This window comes from Haemaphysalis longicornis, unplaced genomic scaffold (genome assembly GCF_048455015.1).
Source record: "Haemaphysalis longicornis isolate Haplotype H1 unplaced genomic scaffold, Haemaphysalis longicornis Haplotype H1 scaffold_4, whole genome shotgun sequence".
Classification (NCBI taxonomy): domain Eukaryota; kingdom Metazoa; phylum Arthropoda; class Arachnida; order Ixodida; family Ixodidae; genus Haemaphysalis; species Haemaphysalis longicornis.
In genome coordinates this window covers 90234014-90250010 of record NW_027526361.1, presented here as the reverse complement: position 1 = coordinate 90250010, position 15997 = coordinate 90234014, and the positions used below count along the sequence as shown (strand labels likewise).

General features: G+C 49.0%; 1 protein-coding gene across 1 annotated transcript in view; it reads left to right on the top strand.

The window, feature by feature from the left end:
• Positions 1 to 15096, top strand: part of LOC144179836 (uncharacterized) — a 38623-nt gene extending 23527 nt beyond the window's left edge. The window contains exons 4-5 of the mRNA XM_077708266.1: positions 11892 to 12041; positions 14721 to 15096. Of these exons, the coding sequence (XP_077564392.1) occupies positions 11892 to 12041; positions 14721 to 14931 (361 nt within the window). The 3' untranslated portion in view covers positions 14932 to 15096. The remainder of the gene's footprint in view (positions 1 to 11891; positions 12042 to 14720) is intronic.
• The last annotated feature ends 901 nt before the right edge of the window (positions 15097 to 15997 follow it).

Genomic DNA, 15997 nt, shown 5'->3' with positions numbered 1-15997 from the left:
TGAAATGTGGCAGGGTATTCGAATGAGAGGGGCCCAAGGATGCGGGTTCGATTCCCAGCCGTGGCGGCCGCTTTTTTGATGCAGGCGAAAAGAGAAAACGCCCATGTGTTCGAGATTTCGGTGCAAGTTAAAGATCCCCAGGTGGTCAAAATTAATCCGGAGCCGACCACTACGTCCCGCCTCATTGCCTGTGTAGCGTACGTGCGTTAAAATATCGTTATCATCAAATCAAATCGAAAGGGAGAGAAGCTGATTTTTACAAGTACAGCCTTGTTGATTAGCCAAGTAAGAAACAAACAAAACCTTCCCGCCCCGACGCAAAAAAAAAAAAAAAACGAAAACATCTTACTGATGCAGATGGCTGCCGCAGATTTCGTCCTCCTGCCACTTGAATTGGTGAGGCTGCGCCTCTGACGCCGAATACACGTGTCTCAAGACCGCACGGAAAAGTATTGAGAAATCCTTGAGCGAACGCGGAACAGTGGGCGATGAAAGTCGCGCCACGCTGAGTTGCTGCTTGTGAGATTCCTTCCCTGGAATTTCTTTTTCCTTTTTTTTTTGGGGGGGGGGGGGGGAGGAGGGAGAGTTTGCCGTAATAGAAGCCCGAAGTGATGTTGGAAGCATAGAGTTTCATACAATGTTATTGTATGAAACTCTATGGCTGGAAGGACTTCAGGAATTTTGTTTTTGGTTTCGTTTGTGACGCTTTAGTAGTGTGCGCTTTTGTGTTATATGAATACAACACTGTGCAAGTGATAGGAAGTTGCTATTTTCGCTTCGAATCGAAATCAAGGCGGGTTCCACGCTCGTGTGCACAACGTCGCGCGCAGTGTCGCGGATCGCGACGTAAGAAAGGAGCCCGACAGCCGGTCGCCCGTTCGATGGGCTCGTCACACAGAACTGCCCGAGCGGGAGGCGCGAGCTGGGCCCGTGCCCCCATTCCCGTGCAGCGGCCTCTTTATTGCTATCATCCTCATTCCTCAACACCCTCCCCCGCCGCCGATTCTGATGACATTGGCGGGTTAGCCTCAAGAATATAAAGGCGCTGAACTGGACGTCTGATTTCTTGTCCGGATGAGACGCGCAGACGACGCGACCGTACGACCCCATCGCGGCCTGGAAAAGTTTCCAACACTCGGCCTAGTTGCCACAGCACTGGGGATGAGGTGTCGTTCTGGATGACCACAACGTCGCCAATCTGCACCTCGGGTCCGGATGGCGCTGCAGCTTCGTGTGCAGAGCGCAAGAGAAGCAGGTATTCTCGGCGCCAACGGCGCCACAGGTGCGACATGATTGCCCGTCGATGTCGTGCTCGACGTTGTAGATCTCCGCTGGCGGAAGTCAGCTCGTGCAGTCCCAGCTTTGTGGCACAGAGGTTGTGCGCCTGCCAATTAGGAAGTGAGCCGGCGTCAGAGGAGAGTGCTCTTCAGCATCTCCTGCTAACGGCGTCAACGGGCGGCTGTTGACGGCCACCTCTACTTCGCAGAGGACCATCTCGATCTCTTCCGGGGACAGTCGACTATGACCAAGAGCCCTTCGAAGCGTTTCTTTTGTGATGCTCATGAGCCGCTCCCACCTCCTGGTCATGACTGGCAGCGCGCTGGCTCCAGGTGTTTCGTTCACCGTCCTTGTCGCCTTCCGGTCCGCCGTTGCCGCCAGGATCGTAGGGGAACTCGTACGGCAGTAGAAACGCCAAGGTGACCACGCAGTAGCCCGGAACCACGAACTCGCTCACCAACCGTAGACAACAAGAGCGATGTCCGGTGCCTCCTGCCTGGTCTCCTCTTGGCCCGTCGTAGCCACCAGGGTCATAAGGGAATTCGCCCTGCTCGGGCTGTTGCCTCAGACTGACGAGCTCAGTCTCGTGCCCGTGGCAGGCACTTGCGTAGCCTTTGCCGGGTGGCACGGCTGGTAGCTGCTTACGGTTGACCAGTCGTCGTGTGCACAGATCGTGATTGCGAACTGCTCCCCCATGCCTCAGGAACGATGATCGTGGCAGCGGATGGTGCGGCTTCCAGGAGCTTCCCATGGGGCCGCCAAGCGCGGCAGTTGAAGCGGCCCGGTTGCCGGTCACGAGCTCTCCGCAACCAGGGTCACGTGATGGTTCGCGCGGCCCAAATCGGAAGGCAGGTGCGCCGGTCAGAGTCGGGGATACCAGGAAGCGCTGACGCCAGTGGAGATGCCAACGGAGAAGCCAGCGCCGGGAGCAACACGGCCATCGTCGTACAAGTGGGAACGGCGCCCGCTTGTGGCACCTAACGACCACGTGCTCTCTCAGCAAGGAACCCCCTCGAGCGGCAGCGATGTCCGAAGCGTCGGAGAAAATCACGCTGGACGGGTCCGCATCACCGCTCATCGTGGTCATGGGGTCCTTGGAGAGGTCAGTTCCGTGGCCATCCTGGACCACGGCGCAGTCACCGCTGGGCGGGCGGCTGGGTACACCCAGTTTTGCCTCAGTGAAGCCGGTCGTGCTCTCCGCTGGTCTCTCTGGCGGGCCAGACTCATCGGCAGCTGTGAGGACGTTCCGACGGTCAGGAACGCACGGCTCACACGCCACGGGAACGTTCGCCATCTTGTGAGACTCCGCGGTCATCCCGCTGTCACCGGAGGGCGCCGCGGTGTTGCCGTGCCGGATCACGGCGGAGTAATCGCTGGGCGCTCCGGTGCTCCGGGCAGCAAGTGGCGAAGGAACAGCAGAGGGTCTGGCGAAGCACACCAGTGTACGGATCGTGACGACCTTTTCGTCGTACTCGTAGCTATTGAATAAATCGGCCTCAAGGTCGTCCAAATCAATGGTCTCCTCATATATGCGCTTATCTAGGGACTTCAACTCCTCGTAGCTGCTGTTGACAGCGTGCAGGTGCGAACGGATCTGGCAGGTCGACGAGAGGGGATCCTGCAGTAGCAATTGAATGGTAGCTACGCCCTTTGTGACGGCTTCCCTCACAGTGTCACGGTGGCGGCGAAGCTCCTCCATGGCAGACGGCGCGAACGCAGCCGATCGGGTGTCCTAGGCACGAGCACGAGCGGCAGACAGGTTTCGATGACGAGGCTCGCCGAATTGGGCAGCTGCCAGGAGACCCCAGCCTAGCGTCCTCGAAGACTGCGCCGCATCAGGTCAGGTCTGCTCGTTGGTTGTCTCCCGGGTTTCGGCACCAGATGTTGAGGAACTGGGCCCCGGGCCATGGCACCGCTCAGAACGCCTTTATTCCACTTCTTCCTCTCTAACCGATGATGGTGATAATCGTATGTCCTTCCTCGTCCTCTTTCCTCAACACGCAGAATGCGAAGCAGCCCTGTGGACGAGGCTATTCGCAGTTGACACTTAAGGCGCGTGTGCTCTGAACCTGGATGGCTTCGTAACTTGTTTTCGTCTCAAGGCACCGGTACAGAAAAATGTGGAACCTCGTGCAGGGTTGTGCAACACCGGGCGGTTCGCTATGCCGGCCTGAGCTCCTACAAAACACAGAGCCGTCAGTAGTGTTTGCGCTGCTATAGAAAAAAGAGGCAGCGGTGATCATTTGACGATATATTCCTACATCTGCGAGCAACAACTGCTAGCCAGCACGGCATCTCAATGTTTGGCATTGCTTTTTCCAGACTTTCCTTTTGCTGTATAACGCACCCGCACTTTACTAATCGAGGACATGCGTTCTTCAGCACGTGCTTTAGACGCGCCGCATACCGGTTGAGACATAAAAATAGCGACACATGTCTACCGTCCTCAGAGATCTTCCGTGATGTCTCTGGGTAAAGCCACAAAGCGTCTATTGCCGTCATGCGCGAAACAAGCCTTATAACGGTGAGAATAGCCTGAGGCCGAGGAAATTATTCACCGGCAGGCTACTTAATGCCGGCAATCTCATCACCCCACCCACAGAAATGTATACGCCCCGGCCGCGAGGAATGTTTCATCTCTGTCAACAGCCAGCGCTTCGCGACAAAGGCAACTTTCTTACTAGTGATGTTATGCTTTACATGGCGTCGTTGGGAAAGACATGGAGAAAAAGTCGGTTAGACTTTAATGCATAACCGGCAAGGCAAAGTCCTAGTACAACGAGCATACGGGAATGATACACGCAGACGAGGTTGTTCTTTTGGCAGGTAACCGGAGAAAAACGTAAATAATCATAAATATTTGTTACCATGACGCCACAGACCTCGGCTTAAATTTTAGCGCTGTGAGGGGTGCATTAATGTATTTTTAATAGCAGCACCACTGACATAGGCATAGAGACACGCATGTTATTTCATTTTAACAGGAAAAGGACTGAGTGTAAATCTATCATGGCAAAACACCCGGAGTCAAAAGATGCTAATATTTTAGAGGGTGAATAAAGGAACGAAAAATTATTTAAGAACTCAGGAGGAAAAAAATAAAATTAATGGAAAGCCAAATGCAGCTATAATGAAGCATGTAGCACTGTAGAGCCCCTGCAACAGCAATATGAACAGCACATGTTCATATGGCCACCGTGACCGAGTCTTCCATGGGCCTCGCTTCACAAGCATCCCTAGCGGAAAAGGCCATGGAAGTTGCAAGAGCAGCCGCAAATGTGTTCCGTGACCACGACATCTACATCGCTAACCCTTGCACGATCAGGACTTCTGCTGATTCATGTGTGCCGGATGCCTCGTGTAACACCACTCGCCTTTGCAATCGCAGTGACCACGCGATTCGTTGCATATAGTCCTTCATGTTGGTTTATGTGAGCATGAATGCTTGTCTTCGCGCCACCGCCATGCGAAGTGTAGCTATCCCTCAACCAGAGGCGCGTGTTTCCACTGTCTATTTTTTTTTTTTTTTTTTTTTTGGGGGGGGGGGGGGGGGGGGGCTGACGAAAGCTCCAGCTTTTCGCCATGCTCGTGGACGCTGGGCAGCCAGCACTGTCGAGCGATCCCGGACTGATGATTTTAGCCAGTTGTGCATTTTCTAGCGTACCAGCAGAGCAAAGTAACTAGTCGTCATGGCAATTCAAGGCAGAATCCTTCCTTGTTCTTGCTGCCACCATGCATCCAGCCCCACCTTCTACCAGACAGTCACCGGGATGCGGATGCGCAGCTATCCTTGACTTTACCACGACCGCTACTTGAAAAAAAAAATTAAGCCTACCTCCCCTCGCGGGAGCCCTAGTATGATGCGACGCTGAGGGGGTTCAAGCGCAAGCGGAGAGCAACCGTCGACCGAAAGGCCGCCGGAGAGCGGCACACCGGTTATATTCTAGGCACTATATATGCGCAGCGCGCCCGAAGGAGAGGAAACCGCGGAGAGAGAGAGTACTGCACATGCGCAGCACCGCGCGCAGCGCCGCCCACCGGCGGAGTGAGAGAGCGCTGGGCCGCACACGCTCTCACCTGGGCACGCGCCGGCGCCAGTGCGTCTGCCGCGGCTATGACGCAACACAATCCAACATAATCCACTTTAATCCAATCCAATCCAATCCAAATCCAAATCCAAGCCAAGCCAAGCCAAGCCAAGCCAAGCCAAGCCAATCCAATCGAATCCAATCGAATCCAATCCAATCCGATCGAATCCAATCGAATCCAATCCAATGCCCCTCGCGAGAGAGTGTTCGCTATCGGAGAGGAGAGCGGGAGAGTGGCTGCGGACAACGGACGCACGCAGGAAGGACAGGGCCGCCGACAAGAGATGCTCTGAGCGTCGCATCTAAAAACTTACTAGTATTTGCCGACTTTTCTTCGTAAATGCGAGCAGAACAATCCTTGTCGGTCATGCGCGTCCTGGCACAGGTTTCTGACATTCAAATATTGCACGCGCAAGAGAGAGCGATACCGCCTTGCCTTCACACGACATGGATATCTCAAGCGAGTACGGAGGATATAAGGCAGCAAGCTTTATGGAAGAAAGGGACTGAAGCGACGCGGCTTGGACATGCCGAAGAGCGTCGGGATACCGTTTTCCGAATGATTGTGAGTGTTTGTCCGTACGACGAAATGAAAAACACGCCACACGTGTCACAGCTCAAATTACGCACATGGTTTCCGGCGGAGCAAGCAACGACGCGGGGTTTTCTTTTTGCCAGCGCCTCATAATGGTTGTTCTGGCTTATAGGCCGCGCTTTGATGATCAGAATTGTACTAATGAATCAATGTAAATATAAATGCCTTGTGCATACAGAAGATACCCTCCGGGTGATCAGATCTGGCAGAAATTAATGTGCTGAAGTTCTAAGCAAGGTGTTTTCTTTCACAGATGTCGTACTTTGACCTTGCATGCTTATGGAGCTTAGAGAGACCGTCAAAACATCACTTGCTTCCTTAGAAGTCGACGGCATATACCCTGGAATGAAGCTGCCTCCGGCCACCATGGCGATGTGCCAGAACGTTCTGGTTGCAAGACGTAATCGATAGCACATAATAGTATGAAACCTCTGGGGCCAGTCATGGCTAAACTTGGTTTCATAGCCAGGCGGTATGCAGCATCGACAATGACGTCGCTGCGCTACGCCAGTTTTAGATTTCGCTTCAATTTATTTAACGCAAAACGCGCGCGTAAGAGAAAACTAGGAACAAGACAGGCATGAATGACACGCCCAGAGGTGTTTCTCGCATTCATTGAACGATGTCACCACGTGACGTTGCCTTCCCGTCGGCGGTACGGGTTGGCAGACGTTGTAAACAAAAGTCGAGAGACCCGGCGCCATTTCTGTGGGAGCTGGCGTGTGGCCACACCAAAGTGTCGTTCACATTACAGTGGTCGTGCGCTGCAAAAATCGAAAGCGTATCAGTACCTGGAGTCGGCCCTTGCCTCATTCGAACATTCAGAATTCGGTGAGACTCTAGTTGTACTATTCTAGTCCAACGTAAACGTAATCGTTAGGCTCGTCGCTTTCGAGGGTTCAGTTGGCCGCTTTAGTTTTTTGGATGTTGTACAACATTAGCACCAGCCTAAGGATCATCGCCTGAAGCAATAACGGTACCCGCGGCAATGCCATCATAGATGCACAACGCTCCACTATATTTCGCTATACGTTCAGTTCCCGCCAGTCTGCACGCTTTAATCGGCATGTAATCAAGACGCTGTCTCCACGTAGTACGTCATGGGCGAATGTTGTTGTAATAGGGGTTAGGACGCTTATGAGTAACGGAAATCTGTCATTTTAAACGCAAATTATTCCGTAACGGAATCAATGCTTCCCGCTAGCCAACGTTTCCGTGAGGTATGAAGAGTCACACCTTTCGAATAAAGTAAGGTTCCATGCTATATTCGTGGTCCCTATAAAGCATTTAAAAGTTGTGCAAGGGGCATTTAAAGGGGCATTGAAGTGCAATAATAAAGGCCTTATTTCTTGCGGAATTTTGCAATTTACATTGTAATACATTATTTAACTATTTAGCGCTAGTCGAGAGCCTCAATGGGTCTGTAACAAGCGACAAAAGAGAAAAACCCCAAGCGCCGTTTACGGCCGCGGCACCACCTACAGTAATGACACCACGTTGATTTTAAATGTGTTTTCTTGCTATCCCACCCTTCAAAAGTACTGTGTTTAACCATAACGGGATTTTTATAGACTCTTCGTTTGTTTAAAAGCCGGTTGTACATGTCAAACATGCTTGCAGTGCGCTAGATTTGATCAGGCGGACTTGGCTGTATGTCAGCATACAAAACGTCATCAAATGCGCCGGGGAACGGTTTGAGCGCATACCGACGCTTTAGAATGTCATTTTGTCCTTAAAAAGTGTGCGTCAATGGGCTGCAAAAACAAACACTCTCTAGACTCTATTCCGCTAGGATGAATAGCTAACCATTACAACTCCCTTTAGTGTCCTTCTAAGCAAGCTCCCTGTCTGTGCCCGATTTGCGCCAGTCGCGAGAACCAAGTGTCTTCGCGGCAGCTTTAAAAAGCCGAGCAAAAATATGTGTCCGCCGACGACTGGCATTCCCCTCTTCGTAGATTGCAGCTCGACCAACAAAAGATGTAATGTTTTCTTCAGGATACTCTGAATACTCGGTGCCTCCTCCCTCCCCATGTTTCTTAACGAATGTGAGTGAGCATGTGTGCACAGGTGAGAAAATTCGTTATAATGTTTCGTATGAGTTACAAGTCAACGACTCGTTCCACCTTGCATTTTGGTCCTTGTCTTGATTGCGTGCGCTGTGGTTCAAGACGATATTTATCCTTGTCTGGCGTAACGAGCCTATTAAATAATTATCTTTCTTTTTCTCACCCCTTCCTCATCTCTCTGTACAGCGCGCAATATTAAAATCTTCGCCCTGCCTACCTGTGCTTCACTTTCCCTGTCTCCGTAGGTAGCTGGTAACCTGTCAGTACATACCTTACTCGCGTGTCTGAAAGGGCTCCCACGGAGGCTTGTTTTCGAAAGACGGTGCAACTTCGTGTTCTCTCTCTAGGCGACGGAAAATGCTGCGTTTGAATTGCCCACAGAAAGCGTCTGGAACATAAACAACGCAAAAGAGAGAAAAATAGAAGAACGTCTCCATGCGTGCTGGCTGCGCCCAAGGACGAGCAGCAGAGCGTGAACGAACAAACAGCGTACCAGCTGAATGTTCAGGCTCGCGTGCTGCACATCACCTTCTTTGCGCACTGCATGCATAAGAAAAAAGGTTCAAACCCGAGAAACCGACTTGGAAATACGTTCCGCGTATATTGTAGATTTACTGTTTGATGTTTACCTTTATTCCCGTCTGTGCCCGTTCCAGGTGCCCGCAGAGAACGGTATACAAATAACTGTAAAAAAAGGTCAGGGCGAAGTGAATGGATCAAGAAAGACATGACTTACGGCTTATAAGAAGGCGCACGTGCATAGAGAATGAAAAGGCCATAATTTTTTGCCAGCCACTTGAAAATGTATTTGACTGTGAGGGTGCTGAAGAGTATAGCTCCGGCAAGTGCGGCCGTCCAACCCGTAGTGAATACATTTAAATCCTGTCCGCATGTGAATTAGCGCCGAAGCCACATTCTTCTCGTTGGAGATGCGTATAAACTCAGAACACCCTGACATTTTACGACGCCTGATCCGCTGTATTTCTGAGTCGTAGTTGGGCAGAAGCAAGGTCAGCATCAGGACAGGTTCAGACGGTTGTCGCAGCTGTCGTGAAATGTTTAAAGGACGTCATTGCACGTTTCAGCCAACCAAACTGCGTGAAATACGGGTTTTTATGTCCGTAGCTCACGATATGGCTGTTGCGTCGGTAGTCTGAACATTGCATTACACGATGCTTAAACCACTAACTCGAAGCGTTGGCCGCGGCGGCCGCTTTTCTGACGGAGGCGAAAAGCAAAACCGCCCGTGTGTGGGTGATTTTGGCGCACGTCAAAGAACCCCAGGCGGTCAAAATAAATCCGGAGCCCTCCACTACGGCGCTCCTCATCGCCTGCGTTGCGTCGGCGCGTTAAACACTAAAATCAATCAAATTGAAGCGTTGGACTGAGTTCCCTGGATGAATCAGACACTGGCCAGTGGGGACCCAACCGTTAGGGTCCTCATCGCGAATTTTTTGTACCACGTCGGTGATTAAAAGATCAGAATATTTGCCTCGTCGGAGAAGCTTACGTGTAGTCCTCTGACTTAATGTTCCTTCTTCGTGGCTGCGAAACATTTCGGTGGAACGTCGGATCTAGTCGGAACCACTTATCCGCTCCCAAAAATGTCACGGCCATACTCAGAACCACCCGTGGTTACATGTAGTATCCGCCCCCCCCCCCCCCCTTTGCACGCATTTCGCGGAAACACCTCAGTGCTTCGGAAGGAGCTCCTTCGTGCCAAGAACTGCTTGGTGCGAAGAAAGCCTTGGCATCAAGGTCAGGAAATGCGTGGCAGGTCGCCGTAGAGAAGTCGGGGAAAATGCTTTTGGAAACGAAAGAAACAGGAAATTCTGCACTCTTCTCGCGTGACAGTGCTGAGTGGCGTTTCGTCAATCAGAAAAATGTTGCTTTCAAGCATTTTCTAGCGAAACCCTGTAGGAAGAGTGAATAAAAGTGTTTCGTGTAATAGTTTAGCATCTGCGCGTTCGCTGTTTAATCATCATGGCCATCGAAACGGCAGTTTTCCTTCTTAGGGTTTCGTACTTTTCACATGGTGTCTTTTCGCACTTTTCACATGGTGTACTTTTCACATGGTGACAGGGAACATGCTCCCTGTCAAATATACGGGAAGTAACTACCCAAAGTGTGAGTTGTAGTGTGCAGCAACATTTTTTTCCATTACACCATCATAAAAAACTACTCATGGTAGATTTTTTTTTCACATTATTCAAGGTTTCTGCAATGCATAGAAAAAAATCTCGGGCCATCTCCACTAACGTAAAACCTGGGGAGTGGCGAAGCACGCAGTGTATATGTGTTTTCTTGGCGCCTTGGCGTTCTTGTCCACGGAGATGAAACCGTTGGGTAGTAAAGGTATACAGCTTTGCTGTAAGTCGCGTGTCTTTTAATCACGAAGTGTTCCAACGCGAGGCATTGGCAAACGAGTGTCCCAGTGTGTTGTGTTAGTACGCATTACGTTTTAGCTCGAGGCGTTGGAAAACAAGTGTACCGGTGTTTCAGTTCCGTGACTACATGATACTACGACTACATGAGACAACGACGACTAGAGACGACGACAGCCCGAGCGCCTAAGGGGCTTCGCCCCTAAAATTCAGTGGAATGTCTACGTCCACTAGCGATTCTGATGGGCACCGTGTGGCTCGGTCCGTGATCAAAGCAGCATTAATAGAACACTGCACTGATCTTCACAGCGCCTCAGAAATTAACCGATGTTACTTATTTGGAGTTTGTCAGGAAAACGGTACACAAGGTACCTTCGTTTTTGACGAACATTGATCCAAAAGTTGAGTAATGGGTGGAAGGGGGGAAACCACCAGGTATTTTACTTTGCACGGAAACTAAAGCTAAGCAATCGCAAAGCCCACCAGAAATTAAAGAAAGGAGGCAAGGTTATCCAAGTGAGCTAAGTTTGAAGTTGACTTGTGAGAAGTTGAACAAAAGTTAGTGTCCTCTTCTTACTTCTGTCGATATGCAAATAACCATATCATTTGCTCCGGGGGTCAACTTTTCGCTGTCAGAGGAAAATGCACCAACAAAAAACACTTTCGTTCCGGAAAACCAGAGAGCAAGCACTTAAATGCGCGCAGTATTACTCCCAGAATTTACTTGGGATATCATTTTCTTCGCAAACACTTGGCCACAAACTCATTTTGGTAAAGTTATTGTAAAATTGCTGATGCTAATCCGTTTTTTCAAAGGTTATATTGTGACTATAAGAGGTATTTGCGGCCGTGATTTGTCTTCTATTTCAAACTATTTTGTAAATGTGGTTCGCCCAATTTTCCCACTGTCCCTCACCCTACTTAACCATTCTGTTATAACAATACTCGTAGTAGTAGCAATGAGCATTTATTGAGCATAAAGTGAACGTAAGAGGCTCTGTTTAGACGTCGAGGAGGCCGCGAGTCCGCACTGTTTCAGGGCTCTGGCCCCCTGGGCTTTTTGTAGCTCCTAGCTATAGCTGCAATCATGGTTTTCAATGCTTCGTAATCCTCCTAACTGAGTTCTTTTGTTTCAGCTGGTACTTCTCGTAGTTCTCGTCGTTACTTCTCGTTTGTACTTATTGGTAGGAAATCCCTCCCCAGTCTATGACTATGGGGCCTCCTGGAGTTATTTATGCGCGGTGTCATTTCAACTGAAACAAAAAAACTAAAACTGAAACTGAAACCCAGGTGAGTTCTTAACCTTGGAACTTCCCTCACTAATGGGACGTCTGTACGCGACCTTGTGTTGTCTACCAAACAAACAAAACAAAAAAAACTAGCAACACGAACTACCTAAGCAGCATACTATCGCTTGCGGACCGTAAATAGGCGCCGCTCACCAACGTTCCGTTTTTCCTGGTTTATTTTGATACTACAGGAAGCCGGTGATTCCCCGCCCGGGTGTGAAGTGGCCTGAATACACTCCAGAGAATCCCCAGGTGCTTATGCTCAAGCCGAACAACTACAGCGTCGTGCAAGACATGAAAAAGCAGCGCTGCGAGCTCTGGAAGCCGGTGTACTACAGGAAGTGAGTGCGGGACGTAAATGGGACGAAACGTATAGTTGGGTGTATTGTATTACTCCTTGCAAAGGCTAAAAGTCTTTGCTTTTGATGCAAGTTAATCCCAGTTGATTTCCGTCACGAAGGCATTGAATCAGGAACACCCGCTTTCGTGGGACCTTCTTTTTTGTACAGTTTAGGTAATGAAGCTACATATGACGTCACACTGGTAAGTTAGCATTCGGAAGTACGCAGCCTATACATCCTACCGCTGTCGTGTGCAGTCGACTATGCCGCTGACTAGTTAATTACATTAGACGAAGAACAGCCAATTGACTGTAGCACTGCATGAATAGCAGTGAAAACGGGCAGCAAGGTTTTTTCTAGAAAAGTGGACTGCAGGTGAAGCGTGTTCTCTCCTAGGCATGGTGCGGTGCTTCTGGGAATGCTAAAACTAGCACATGCCCGAAGGAACTGACAGATTGAGGATGCCAAATTAATATTAATTGAAATCGCAATGCGTTTTTTATTTGGCGTCTATCTTTATTATTTAAGCCAAGGTACCATCTGTTGCAAGAGCACTGCAAAGTCGCCTTTCTTGAAGCCTCTCGCCATTGAGCTAATGTATAGTCCCATATTTCGGTCCTCTTGCGGGGTGTTTTTAGTAACAAGCGTTCAGAGTAAATTCCAGTGCACACCAATACCGCTGCTCATCCTGCAAGCAAGTAATTTATGCATTGCATTGTCAAAAAAGCAAAACTAAAACAAGAAGTAGTCGGACCCTTTAAAACAAGGACTGGGTGGGAAGTATACATTTCAGTGGGACGTGTCTTCGCCTACCGCTGTTCTCGAAACTCGCGAGACGTCATTGCAGCTGAGTATTCAGTTCTGCAAATCACACCAAGTTTGACGGTGAGCCCCCAATTAATTTTAAAACGCTCGGAGAACGTTTATTGGGATAAACATCCGGCACTCTTACGGCTCAGCGATCTGCTCCTATCCATTTTTGTATCGTCCGCCTCGGATGTGTGTACCATATGTGGGCACATGGGTATCGTCTAGGGGCAGCTTTCCTTCCGAAATCAGAAAACACTCTCCATCTACCTTGCATTGAGCAACCCCGGGGCCAATTTGTTTTTGAAAAATTCCCCGCATGTGCACATGTCATGTGCAGAGGTATATGGAGCTCGGAAATGCATATAACAGAAGATATTTACTATGCACCTGAGCAAGGTTTCTCTTTATGTCCGTAAGAAGAAACATACATAAAGTGCATCCTTCTTCCGCCTCTTGAACTTAAAACAGCCATAAAACGTGTACACAAACCCTGCAGTGGTACATAATTAAATTACCTTGAAGAAATTGCGGAAAGGTCGTTATAAATAGTGCCCGCTTTAGAAGCAATCGAACTTATTCTGTTAGATCACAATGGGTTCGACTCTTATACGGATTACTCAATGGGTTCGGATTTATTGGATTCTACATATTTGCTGCTTCTTTCCTTGAACAAACGTCGAATGGGGTGCACGCAACTAGCTTTGCTGCTTTCGCGGTTAGAGTGTTCCTTATAAATATTTCGCTGCGAAATAAATCAAATTTATTAAGCCTTGAACCTACTGTGAAAAGGCGGAGGAACGCATCGTGTTGGAGCTCGACGAAAAACAGTGTACGTGGTTCAGCCTGCAGCCGAGTACTAGAGAATGGCAGCACATGCTCACACATGCGTAGCCCGCACAACACGTACGCTAAGTTGTACAAACGTATTATTTATCGCGCGACCAAATGATACCAACTTGAACTCTGTTGTGTTAAAGCAACGCCGCCTGTGTGACATTGCCTGTCGCGTCAGCCGCTTTCCAACGGGAGGAGTAGGGACGCCTGGTGCATGTCCGCTGGCGGGCGCCACACCACGGATAAGCAGAGAAAATAGGCGTCTTCGAGTCCTAAACCATGCAGTAGGATCGCTACCTCATGAAGTCTGTACAAACCGTGTTGATCGTTTCGTGTAGTTTTCTTCAAGCGGCGCTTCCCGGAAGACAGTACTCAGGCCGGTAGTGCGCGGGAGGGCTAGAAAGCGAGGATGAGCTGGAGAGAGCAACAGGGAAGTGGTTGTTTCGCAATTATCAGCTGACGCGATAGGCATTGTTACACAGGCGGCGTCGGTTCAGGGGACTCTGCAACACTTTCGATAAATGCTTTAATTCTTTCCGTGGCGTCTGCAAGCACTGCGAAAGCTATAGTTATCTGGAGCACACAGCGGCACTGCGTAATTTGTTCGTCAGAGAAGGTCTTACGCCTTCTGTTTCTGCTTTGCATTTGTGGCTTTTCTTTTAAAGTGGCTGTCGAATGCGTTCATTGCTGCAATTGAAAGAAAACCGGCCAATAGCCGCTACACAGCTGCAAAGACGTAATCCCAGCGCTCGAAGAACGCCAAGGCCGGTAAGAAGAGAAGAATCGTTTGAGCAAGTTTCTAAATTATGTGATGGGCATAGAGCAGTAATTCTTCACTGAGGTATTTTGCGACCCCTTAATTTAAGCACTGCGTGTGTTGGTTGACTGCGTTCTGTAAGCGTTAAGATTTTGAAAAAAAGTTAGAAAACGTGTTTCAGTGAGCGTGTCCATATTACGCAGCTTTGGCGTGGTACTCATCCTATAAATTATATAATGTGCTAATGTGACCCTCCCATTACTTTTTACTTCATGCAGTGACGGGAACAACGACGTGAAAGCCCGTTCTCGGATGACCAAGAAAGCGACAAAGCCTGGTGCAAGCGGGTCGAATTCAGTCTTTGACCACGCTGCTGCGGCTTCATCATCCCCGACGATTCACTTATTCAATGTGCTTCGGATAGGGAGTGTTTTCGTTTCGATCTTCTGTCTAATTATGAACTACTCAATAGTGACAAGACAGCGCTGATTTCCAAAGAAAAATGACTAAATCTGGGATAGTTTTTTCAATCAGCCTTGTCTGTTGGCGCTACTGTTTCTGACACGAATGTCCGGCGAATTGTTCCCCACCGGTGGGCATGTATGCATGGCGAAGCCATCCCGAATGAGTGAATGAATGAACGTTTTATTTCGATGAAGCTGTGTGCTCATTTCAGCAGCTTGATTTTTGGTTGTGTGCTGATGATGACCCGGGTGTTAAACGAAGATCCGATAAAGAACTAATGTCGGTAACGCGAGTTCTTTAGTAGTAGCATTGGAAGCCTTTGGATGCGCTCTAGGCAGGAAGTCTAGCAGTAATTAAGGCTCTAAAATTGCCGTATACGTTAGCAAAAAGGTCTGGATGAGATTGTTTGGATATAAATGAAGCAATGTAGAGCGCATGTTCGACATCCGGCTAGTAATCACTACAAAAAAAGTTGCAGACAGAAGTAACAAGAAGTAAAAAAATGAAACAGCTATGGCGCGCCTCATCGCATGCGTTGCATCGGCGCGTTAAACGCTACAATCAATCGAATTAAGACAAACTGCCAGAAAACGAAATCATTTTCCGAGTGAATGGCGCAGATAGACTGTCGTGTCGTCAATTTATAATTTTGTTAGTACCTTCGCTTTCTGCTTATGGCAACTTGCGTAATGCTGTTTCTTTTTATCGACCTGACTTTGGAGTTGAAGAGAAACGAAAAGAGAAACGAAAAAAAGGGAGCTTTCTCTGTCCTTAAACCTACACTGACATTTGAATTGGCTCTTTTTGTGTGACAGGTGGTACTATACTCGGCGAAAACATTCTGTGGCAATGTAGTCCAGGCTATAGAGCCAAACCACGCCGTGTCACTGCGCAGCTGGAAATAGTTCAAAAATAATTTGCGGGATGTAACCTAGCCAATTGAAAAATATGCAGTTCTTATTTTTTAGCTTTGGATTGATCATGCCACTAAATTACTAGCCAGAATATGTAAAACAGAGAACATTTTTTTTTAATTTCCCGGTTATTTTAGTTGCGGTGTTTGCCACTGGCGTCGCATGGGTTCTCTGCA